The sequence below is a fragment of the Scyliorhinus canicula genome, chromosome 17 (assembly GCF_902713615.1).
Source record: "Scyliorhinus canicula chromosome 17, sScyCan1.1, whole genome shotgun sequence".
In the NCBI taxonomy this organism is placed as follows: Eukaryota; Metazoa; Chordata; class Chondrichthyes; order Carcharhiniformes; family Scyliorhinidae; genus Scyliorhinus; species Scyliorhinus canicula.
The window spans coordinates 129,213,520-129,225,528 of NC_052162.1; the positions used below are offsets into that span (position 1 = coordinate 129,213,520).

The 12,009-nt window shown below is 45.9% G+C and overlaps 1 protein-coding gene across 1 annotated transcript in view; it reads right to left on the bottom strand.

Annotated features, from left to right (window-relative positions):
• LOC119951623 (adenylate cyclase type 2-like) overlaps positions 1-12,009 on the bottom strand; it is a 113,195-nt gene that overhangs the window by 88,173 nt on the left and 13,013 nt on the right. The window contains exon 2 of the mRNA XM_038774804.1: positions 949-1,489. Within this exon, the coding sequence (XP_038630732.1) occupies positions 949-1,167 (219 nt within the window). The 5' untranslated portion in view covers positions 1,168-1,489. The remainder of the gene's footprint in view (positions 1-948; positions 1,490-12,009) is intronic.

The window sequence follows — 12,009 nt, forward strand, 5'->3', positions numbered from 1 at the left end:
GTGTGAAGTTAAAGAGTTTAATACTGTATTCATAATAAATTTTTGTTCAAAAAAACCCCACAATCCTATTTCTTCGTGCGATCACTCCTGGAGCCGATTATTCTTTCCACCCAATCTTACAAAATAAACTGAAATATTAGGGTTTCGGCCCAGTATTCCAGTCACTGTTGGGGGCTGTTCTGGGATCGGAATAGGGCCGCACTAGAGGAAGGATGTGAACACATTGGAGAGAGAGAGAGAGAGAGCGCAGAAGAGGTTTACAAGGATGGTTCCAGGGATGAGAAACTTCAGTTATGGGGATAGATTGGAGAGGTTGGGACTGTTCTCCTTGGAGAGAAGGCGGCCGAGAGGGGGTTTGATAGAGATCTTCCAAATCATGAGGGGGGGGGTCTGGACAGAGTGGATGGGGAGAAACTGTTCCGGTTTCGTGATGGGATCGGGAACGAGAGGGCGCAGATTGGAAGTGATTTGTAAAAGAAGCCAATGTGATTTGAGAAAAACCCTTTTTCACACAGCGAGTGGTTGGGGTCTGGAAAGCACTGTCTGGGAGTGTGGTGGAGGCAGATTCAATCAGGGCGTCCGGGAGGGCGATTCATGAGTGGCAGGGCAGACTCGATGGGCTGAATGGCCTACTTCAGCTCCTGCATCTTATCATTGATTTGAATAGGAACAATGTGCGGGAAGGATGGGGGGGGGGGGGGGGGGGGGGGGGTGTCAGCGGGGAAAAGACAGGGGGATGATGCTCAGTCACGATGCCCGTGTGGAGAGACAGTGCAGACAGGATGGGCCAAATGGCCTCCTTCTGCCACGTAATGGTTCTGTGAGGAGGCTGGCAGAGGGGCTCGAGGTGTTGGGGGAGGGGGTTGGTTTGGGGGGGGCGGGGCTGGGTCGGGAATCGGGGAGGGGGTAGGGACGCTGACGGTCCGCGGAGAGGTCACGGCCACCTACCATGCCCCTGATGAAGAAGATGGCGATGAGAGCCAGGCAGATCCCGATGATGATGGCCAGCACCATGAGCGTGAGCGGGTACTGCTGGCTGTAGCAGTAGTACGTCTCGAAGAGGTAGTGGCGCCGTCGCGAATCCTCTTCCCTCTTCGCCTTGCCGGGCAGGCTGCTCTTGCGGGGCGGCGTCTGGGCGGCGGGGGAGGGGCCGTCGAGGGTCACCATGGCGACGGGGGAGGGCGGAGAACCGGGCGGCTCTGGTTCTGACGGCAGGGGCCGTTTACCGCGGCGGACCAGGTGCCACGGCCACCAGCGTCCCCCGAATGCCCATCCGGAGGCCGCTGCCCCACCCCCCTTCACGCCCCGCTCGCCTGGGCGGGAATCATCCCCGCCCCCCAATTTATTTGGCCGCTCGTTCCTGTGCAGGGCCCCTGTCCTCCTGAGCCCCCCCACCGCCACACCCCTCCGCTCTCCTTGATTTCTCCAGATGGTTCCCGGGTGGTGAGGCGCTGGTTAGATGACAGGCCGAGGTGAAATGGAGGCGTCCCTGAAACACAGAAGAGGCAAGAGGGAAGAAATTAATTCAACCTAGCGCGATGCGGACGTCTGTTCCCCCCCTCTCCCGCTCCCCAGCAACCAACTCTTGACCTCCCCCCCCCCCCAACCATCCCCACCGCCCTCACCCCTCATCTGCCCTCCCACCGCCATTCTCGCTGACCTCCACCGGCCTCCTGGTCAAGTAACGCCCTCATTCGAAAGTTCTCACCCTTGTTTCCAGATCCCTCCACGGCCTCCCCACATCTCGCAGCCCACCCCTCGCCACCCTCTCTCCGTAATCCCCTCCAGCCCCACCACCCTCCGAGGCCTCCATTCTTCATTCCTCTTCATTCACCTGAGGAAGGAGCAGTGCTCCGAAAGCTAGTGTTTGAAACAAACATGTTGGACTTTAACCTGGTGTTGTAAGACTTCTTACTGGAAATATATTGGCCGTTTAAAACGGAGATGAGGAGAGATATTGTCCCCTCAGAGGGCGGTGAGCCTCTGGAACTCTCTGCCTCAAAGGGCGGAAGCAGAGTCTCCGAATACTTTGAATGCCGAGCTGGATGGATTACTCTTGCCCTGTGCTGCTCCTGTTTGGCCTTTTACCGCACTGGAACCAATCACTATTTGTCAATGTACCATTGTTAATGTACAATGTTGATTATTCTTTTGTCTCCTACGTACGTACTGTGTACATTCCCTTGGCTGCAGAAAAATACTTTTCGCTGAACTTCGGTACATGTGACAATAAATATCAATCAATCAATCAATCAATGTGAACGGTTATCTGGAGGGGGGAACAGTGGGAATGTGGGGGTTGTGGTTACAATCAGATAGGCCGTGGCGGAGCGGATGACAGGGCTGAATAGCCTTGACACCTGCTCCTAATCTGTGTGCCCATATTAATATACTCGATGACCCGCAGCCGCCTCTGCCTCTCTGGGGGGACGATGATACCATGGACTGACCATCGTCCAAGGGAAGAAATTCCTCCTCCAGCTCCGTCTCAAATGGGATTCCCGCCGTATTGGATCGAGATCCCGAGAATCGGTGCTCCCTGCTCGCCGGCTTTTAGTGGCTGCGGGATCTACGGAATCCAGCCGACGGGGAGCGCCCGGGGTGGCCGCCGCCTCGTCCCGGAGAGGCGGCCCACCCCTGATGTTGCGGCGCTCCCACGGCACCGAACACAGCAGGTGGAGGTGAGGCCTGGGGCCTACATTGTGACTCCGGAATGCCCATCTCGAACCCGTGTTCTCCAGGGGTGGGAGCGGCGTTTGTTGGAGGAGGGGGGATGGGGGAGGAGGGGGTTCGGTTAGTTTGGGGTGGGGGGGGGGGGGGGGGGAGAGTGAGAGGGGGCCTACCCAGTGGGAGACCAGGTTGACCTGAGGGAACGCTGGTAATCACCGATATCCTTGCTGAATGTGGGGGAACAGGGGGACCATCAGCTGAAATGGGAAATCAGTTGTTGGGGGTGGGGGATGGGGGCGTTGGTGGGGTATGGGATGAGGGACTGAAAGGGGTGGCCGTGGTGAAGGCAAAGGTAAAGGAAGAGCAGATGTGTAAGAGCAGATTGGACGCACGGTAGTGCAAATGATTAGTGCTGTGACTTCATAGCGGCAGGGTCCCAGGTTTGATTCCCTGCTGGGTCTGTGTGGAGTCTGCACGTTCTCCCCGTGAGTGCGTGGGTTTCCTCCGGGTGCTCCGGTTTCCTCCCACAGTCCGAATACGTGCAGGTTAGGTGGACTGGCCGTGATAAATTAGTTAGGCCAAAAAAGTTAGGAGAGGTTATTGGGTTACGGGAATAGGGTGGAAGTGAGGGCTTAAGTGGATCGGTGCAGTCTCGATGGGCCGAATGGCCTCCTGCTCTGTATGTTCTATGTAAGAGGAAGTGGCTGGATTAGTGCCAGCGGGATAATCTTTATTGGTGTGAAAGGTTTCCCGAGTGTTGCTGTGGAGATAAGAGTGCCGAAGGTGGGCGGGAGGTATGGGGGAGGGACAGATAGGGTCGTGCAGGTTGCGTAGGCCAAGGATCCGGGGGCTGAAGTCAGCAACGAGAGAGCAATAAATGCTGACAATGGAGGAGCAGGAGATGCGGTATGAAGGGAAAAGGACTAAGTTAGTCAAGATATCAGAATTGGCCAATTATATTGGAACCTGCAACTCACTCCCGGGCATCTGTTATTCTATATATAAACCACCCAAACCCCTCGATTAGATTCCAGTCTGTAACTCACTCCCGGGTATCTGTTATTCTATATAAACCACCCAAACCCCTCGATTAGATTCCAGTCTGTAACTCACTCCCGGGTATCTGTTATTCTATATATAAACCACCCTAACCCCTCGATTAGATTCCAGTCTGCAACTCGCTCCCGGGTATCTGTTATTCTATATATAAACCACCCAAACCCCTCGATTAGATTCCAGTCTGTAACTCACTCCCGGGTATCTGTTATTCTATATATAAACCACCCAAACCCCTCGATTAGATTCCAGTCTGTAACTCACTCCCGGGTATCTGTTATTCTATATATAAACCACCCAGACCCCTCAATTAGATTCCAGTCTGTAACTCACTCCTGGGTATCTGTTATTCTATATATAAACCACCCAAACCCCTCGATTAGATTCCAGTCTGTAACTCACTCCCGGGTATCTGTTATTCTATATATAAACCACCCAAACCCCTCGATTAGATTCCAGCCTGTAACTCACTCCCGGATATCTGTTATTCTATATATAAACCACCCAAACCCCTCGATTAGATTCCAGTCTGTAACTCACTCCCGGGTATCTGTTATTCTATATAAACCACCCAAACCCCTCGATTAGATTCCAGTCTGTAACTCACTCCCGGGTATCTGTTATTCTATATATAAACCACCCTAACCCCTCGATTAGATTCCAGTCTGCAACTCGCTCCCGGGTATCTGTTATTCTATATATAAACCACCCAAACCCCTCGATTAGATTCCAGTCTGTAACTCACTCCCGGGTATCTGTTATTCTATATATAAACCACCCAAACCCCTCGATTAGATTCCAGTCTGTAACTCACTCCCGGGTATCTGTTATTCTATATATAAACCACCCCAGACCCCTCAATTAGATTCCAGTCTGTAACTCACTCCTGGGTATCTGTTATTCTATATATAAACCACCCAAACCCCTCGATTAGATTCCAGTCTGTAACTCACTCCCGGGTATCTGTTATTCTATATATAAACCACCCAAACCCTCGATTAGATTCCAGCCTGTAACTCACTCCCGGGGTATCTGTTATTCTATATATAAACCACCCAAACCCCTCGATTAGATTCCAGTCTGTAACTCACTCCCGGGTATCTGTTATTCTATATATAAACCACCCAAACCCCTCGATTAGATTCCAGTCTGTAACTCACTCCCGGATATCTGTTATTCTATATATAAACCACCCAAACCCCTCGATTAGATTCCAGTCTGTAACTCACTCCCGGGTATCTGTTATTCTATATATAAACCACCCAAACCCCTCGATTAGATTCCAGTCTGTAACTCACTCCCGGGTATCTGTTATTCTATATATAAACCACCCAAACCCCTCGATTAGATTCCAGTCTATAACTCACTCCCGGGTATCTGTTATTCTATATATAAACGACCCGTACCCCTCGATTAGATTCCAATCTGTAACTCACTCCCGGGTATATGTTATTCTATATATAAACCATCTGAATCCCTCGATTAGATTCCAGTCTGTAACTCACTCCCGGGTATCTGTTATTCTATATATAAACCACCCAAACCCCTCGATTAGATTCCAGTCTGTAACTCACTCCCGGGTATCTGTTATTCTATATATAAACCACCCAAACCCCTCGATTAGATTCCAGTCTGTAACTCACTCCCGGGTATCTGTTATTCTATATATAAACCACCCAAACCCCTCGATTAGATTCCAGTCTGTAACTCACTCCCGGGTACCTGTTATTCTATATATAAACCACCCAAACCCCTCGATTAGATTCCAGTCTGTAACTCACTCCCGGGTATCTGTTGTTCTGTATATAAACCACCCAAACCCCTCGATTAGATTCCAGTCTGTAACTCACTCCCGGGTATCTGTTATTCTATATATAAACCACCCAAACCCCTCGATTAGATTCCAGTCTGTAACTCACTCCCGGGTATCTGTTATTCTATATATAAACCACCCAAACCCCTCGATTAGATTCCAGTCTGTAACTCACTCCCGGGTATCTGTTATTCTATATATAAACCACCCAAACCCCTCGATTAGATTCCAGTCTGGAACACACTCCCAGGTATCTGTTATTCTATATATAAACCACCCTAACCCCTCGATTAGATTCCAGTCTGTAACTCACTCCCGGGTATCTGTTATTCTATATATAAACCACCCTAACCCCTCGATTAGATTCCAGTCTGTAACTCGCTCCCGGGTATCTGTTATTCTATATATAAACCACCCAAACCCCTCGATTAGATTCCAGTCTGTAACTCACTCCCGGGTATCTGTTATTCTATATATAAACCACCCAAACCCCTTGATTAGATTCCAGTCTGTAACTCACTCCTGGGTATCTGTTACTCTCTTGTCATGTGAGAGTACCTTTAAGAAATGGGTATTTATCAGTGATGTCAGAGTGTGGGTGGAGCTGGGCTGTCTGTCAGCTTTTTACTTTTGTTTGAGGCATTTGCTGCAGGGTGTGTTTTAGTTTTGTTTTCAGTGTTGGAGCTGAAGCCAGACAATTGGCGGACTTACAACAGAAAGATGTAGAAATAAAACGGATGTATCAGAAAGCATATACGGAAGAGGAATCTGAGAGTATACCAGAGTGTTATTACCGTAAAAGTGATGCCTTGATGAGAAAATGGAGACCTGTACATCTGCAGGCGGATGAAAAGTGGGGCAGAAGTTCATCAAGTAATATTGCCGGTAGGGTATAGAAAGGAGGTGTTGCGAGTTGCACATGAGGTACCAGTGGGAGGTAATTTGGGAATAAGGAAAACTCAAGCTAAAATCCAGAAACATTTTTCTTGGCCTGGACTACATGAAGATGTTGTTAAATGTTGTCAATCATGTCACACATGTCAAGTGATAGGGAAACCTCAAGCGGTGATAAAACCAACACCCTTAATGCTCATTCCAGCATTTGAGGAACCTTTTACGAGGGTCCTAATTGATTGCGTAGGACCGCTTCCTAAAACAAAAAGTGGGAAATCAATATCTTTTGACTATAATGGATGTGTCTACTCGGTTTCCAGAGGCCATTCCCGTATGTAATATTACAGCTAAAAAGATTGTGGAGGAGTTACTTAAATTCGACTAGATATGGATTACCCACAGAAATACAATCGGATCAAGGATCAAATTTTACCTCAAGGTTATTCAAAGGAGTTATAGATAGCTTTGGAATAAAACAATTTAAATCAATTGTGTACCATCCAGAATCGCAGGGAGCGTTAGAAAGGTGGCATCAGACATTAAAGAAAATGTTGAGGGCTTATTGTCAAGATTATCCAGAGGATTGGGATAAAGGAATTGCATTTGTACTGTTTGCAATTAGGGATGCACCTAATGAGTCAACAAAATTCAGTCCTTTTGAACTAATTTTTGGTCATGAGGTAAGAGGACCACTTAAATTGATTAAGGAATAATTGGTGAGTGAGAAATCAGAACTTATATTATTGGATTACGTGTCAAATTTTAGGGAATGATTAAATAGAGCAGGTGAATTGGCTAGGCAACATTTAAAAGTTACACAAAATGTGATGTAACAGGTAGCGGACAAGAAATCCAAAGTTTGTAGTTTTGCCAGTGGAGATAAAGTTTTAGTGTTATTACCAGTGGTAGGGGAACCTTTAAAATCTGGGTTTTGTTGACCTTATCAGATTGAAAGGAAATAAAGTGAGGTGAATTATGTGGTTAAAAACACCAGATAGAAGGATAACTCACCGAGTGTGTCATGTGAATATGCTTAAAAGGTACTTTGAAAGGGAAGGAGAGAAAAGGAGGAGGTTTTAATGATTCTAATTTAAAGTGACAAACCAAATCCAGTTGACTGTGAATTTGACATACCTCAAATTAAATTGAAAAACGAGGATGTTCTTAAAAATTGGGATAAATAGTTGAGTTACCTTCCAGAGGAAAAACGAACTGACCTGAAAGAGTTATTGATAGCACATGGGCAAGTTTGTAGAGATAAATTGGGAAGTACTAAAATGGTACACATGATGTAGATGTGGGAAATGCTGTTCCAATCAAACAACATCCATACAGACTTAACCCTTTAAAATTGGCACAGGTTAACAGAGAGATTGAGAGTGTGCTTAAAAATGGCATAATTGAAGTGGGTTGCAGCCAATGGAGCTCACCCATAGTGATGGTACCTAAACCAGACGGTACCCAACGATTGTCTGTAGTCTATAGAAAGATTAATGCAATTACAAGGACGGACTGTTATCCTATCCCACGGTTGGAGGATTTCATTGAGAAAGTGGGACAATCAGCTTTTATTTCCAAACTGGATTTACTTAAAGGTTACTGACAGGTACCTTTATCCGAAAGGGTGAAGGAGATTTCAGCTTTTGTGACTCCAGATGGTATATATCAATTCAAAGTTATGCTATTTGGCATGAAAAACACCCCAGCCACATTTCAACGGTTAACAAACAAAGTCGTTTCAGGATTACCCAATTGTGCGGTATACATCGACGATCTGGTAATTTTCAGTCAGACATGGAAAGAACATTTAAAACATCTGATGGATTTAGTCGATCGACTTCAGGAGGCGGGTTTGGTGATAAACCTAGCCAAAAGTGAATTTGGAAAAACCCAAGTCACTTTCCTTGGCCATACAATCGGACAGGGTCGAATGGTCACACGGGATGTGAAAACAAAAGCTATTGGGGAGTGTCCAATACCCTCAAGACGAAGGGAAATAATGCGATTTCTTGACATGAGTGGATTTGTTTGAACATTGGTGAAAAATGTTTGCAGCGTGATTGCTCCACTGACGGACTTGCTCAAGAAGCGTAACAAATTGCAATGGACAGCGGAGTTTCAACAGGCATTTGACTGCCTGAAAGCTGTGATAACCAATGCTCCTGTGTTGGAGAATTACAAGGGACTCTGTGATCAGACTGAACGAAAGTATCTGACTTTAAAGAGAAATGCCGAGGCGCAGAGAAATGGACGGATCGTGCAGAGACCTCCTTGATCAAAGAGATTATCAATCAAGAAGGAGTTTCTGCTGGAGGAAGAAGAATGAAAAAAAAGGACTATATTATTACACCTGTTTGCTTGTGTTGTTTTTTTGAAACAATAAAGTATATTTATTTTCTTAAAGGATGGTGAAAGGGGGAAAAATGAAACCACCTTGAAGTTGATGGTTTTGGGTTTTTTTCTTAGGAGGGAGGTGTCATGCGAGAGTACCTTTAATAAATGGGTGTTTCAGAAAAGTACCTTTAAGAAATGGGTGTTTATCAGTGATGTCAGAGTGTGGGTGGAGCTGGGCTGTCTGTCAGCTTTTTACTTTCGTTTTAAGGCTGTTTGCTGCAGGGTGTGTTTTAGTTTTGTTTTCAGTGTTGGAGCTGAAGCCAGACCAAGCAGGTGTACTGTTGATCTCTCTGCCATGAAAAGACTATCTCTTGATCATTTGGTGAATTCAGAATTATAAATGTTTTCAGTAGTGAATGTAAATCTGATGTGCTTCTGTTAAAATGTGTTGCTTCTGTCTTCTGGATTTTGTTTGGGAAGTAATTAAGGATTACTTAGTGTTGTATTCTTTGGGGGTTGCATTTGAATTAATAGAACATAGGACATACAGTGCAGAAGGAGGCCATTCAGCCCATCGAGGCTGCATTGGCCCACTTAAGCCCTCACTTCCAGCCTATCCCCACAACCCAATAACCCCTCCTAACCTTTTTGGTCACTAAGGACTATTTAGCATGGCCAATCCACCAAACCTGCACGTCTTTGGACTGTGGGAGGAAACCAGAGCACCCGGAGGAAACCCACGCAGACACGGGAAGAACGTGCAGACTCCGCACAGACAGTGACCCAGCGGGGAATCGAACCTGGAACCCAGGCGCTGTGAAGCCACAGTGCTATCCACTTGTGGTACCGTGCTGCCCAAATTAATGGTTGTTAAGATGTTGACTGTATGTTTTAAAGAGGTTAACGTGAGTTCATAGAACATTGTTTTGCTTTAAAAAATACTTTTCCATTTCGGCTGTACCACACCTGCAGAGAGGGCCATGTGCTCCCCATACCACAATCTAGTAAAAGTTGTGGGTCAGGTGAACTCCATGATACACTTTGGGGTTCTCTAAACCCTGGCCCATAACACTATATATAAACAACCCAAACCCCTCGATTAGATTCCAGTCTGTAATTCACTCCCGGGTATCTGTTATTCTATATATAAACCACCCAAACCCCTCGATTAGATTCCAGTCTGTAACTCACTCCCGGGTATCTGTTATTCTATATATAAACAACCCAAACCCCTCGATTAGATTCCAGTCTGTAATTCACTCCCGGGTATCTGTTATTCTATATATAAACCACCCAGACCCCTCGATTAGATTCCAGTCTGTAACTCACTCCCGGGTATCTGTTATTCTATATAAACCACCCAAACCCCTCGATTAGATTCCAGTCTGTAACTCACTCCCGGGTATCTGTTATTCTATATATAAACCACCCAAACCCCTCGATTAGATTCCAGTCTGTAACTCACTCCCGGGTATCTGTTATTCTATATATAAACCACCCAAACCCCTCGATTAGATTCCAGTCTGTAACTCACTCCCAGGTATCTGTTATTCTATATAAAAACCACCCAAACGCCTCGATTAGATTCCAGTCTGTAACTCACTCCCATCTGTTATTCTATATATAAACCACCCAAACCCCTCGTTTAGATTCCAGTCTGTAACTCAGTCCCGGGTATCTGTTATTCTATATATAAACCACCCAAACCCCTCGATTAGATTCCAGTCTGTAACTCACTCCCGGGTATCTGTTATTCTATATATAAACCACCTAAAGCCCTCGATTAGATTCCAGTCTGTCACTCACTCCCGGGTATCTGTTATTCTATATATAAACCACCCAAACCCCTCGATTAGATTCCAGTCTGTAACTCACTCCCGGGTATCTGTAATTCTATATATAAACCACCCAAACCCCTCGATTAGATTCCAGTCTGTAACTCACTCCCAGGTATCTGTTATTCTATATATAAACCACCCAAACCCCTCGATTAGATTCCAGTCTGTAACTCACTCCCGGGTATCTGTTATTCTATATATAAACCACCCTAAAGCCCTCGATTAGATTCCAGTCTGTAACTCACTCCCGGGTATCTGTTATTCTATATATAAACCACCCAAACCCCTCGATTAGATTCCAGTCTGTAACTCACTCCCGGGTATCTGTTATTCTATATAAACCACCCAAACCCCTCGATTAGATTCCAGTCTGTAACTCACTCCCAGGGTATCTGTTATTCTATATATAAACCACCCAAACCCCTCGATTAGATTCCAGTCTGTAACTCACTCCCGGGTATCTGTTATTCTATATATAAACCACCCAAACCCCTCGATTAGATTCCAGTCTGTAACTCACTCCCGGGTATCTGTTATTCTATATATAAACCACCCAAACCCCCGATTAGATTCCAGTCTGTAACTCACTCCCAGGTATCTGTTATTCTATATATAAACCACCCAAACCCCTCGATTAGATTCCAGTCTGTCACTCACTCCCGGGTATCTGTTATTCTATATATAAACCACCCAAACCCCTCGATTAGATTCCAGTCTGTAACTCACTCCCGGGTATCTGTTATTCTATATATAAACCACCCAAACCCCTCGATTAGATTCCAGTCTGTAACTCACTCCCGGTATCTGTTATTCTATATATAACCACCCAAACCCCTCGATTAGATTCCAGTCTGTAACTCACTCCGGGTATCTGTTATTCTATATATAAACCACCCAAACCCCTCGATTAGATTCCAGTCTGTAACTCACTCCCGGGTATCTGTTATTCTATTTATAAACCACCCAAACCCCTCGATTAGATTCCAGTCTGTAACTCACTCCCGGGTATCTGTAATTCTATGTATAACCACCCCAAACCCCTCGATTAGATTCCAGTCTGTAACTCACTCCCGGGTATCTGTTATTCTATATATAAACCACCCAAACCCCTCGATTAGATTCCAGTCTGTAACTCACTCCCGGGTATCTGTTATTCTAATATAAACCACCCAAACCCCTCGATTAGATTCCAGTCTGTAACTCACTCCCGGGTATCTGTAATTCTATATATAAACACCCCAAACCCTCGATTAGATTCCAGTCTGTAACTCGCTCCCCAGTATCTGGTTATTCTATATATTCACCACCCAAACCCTCGATTAGATTCCAGTCTGTAACTCGCTCCGGGTTAGTTATTCTATCTATCAAACCACCCAAACCCCTCGATTAGATTCCAGTCTGTAA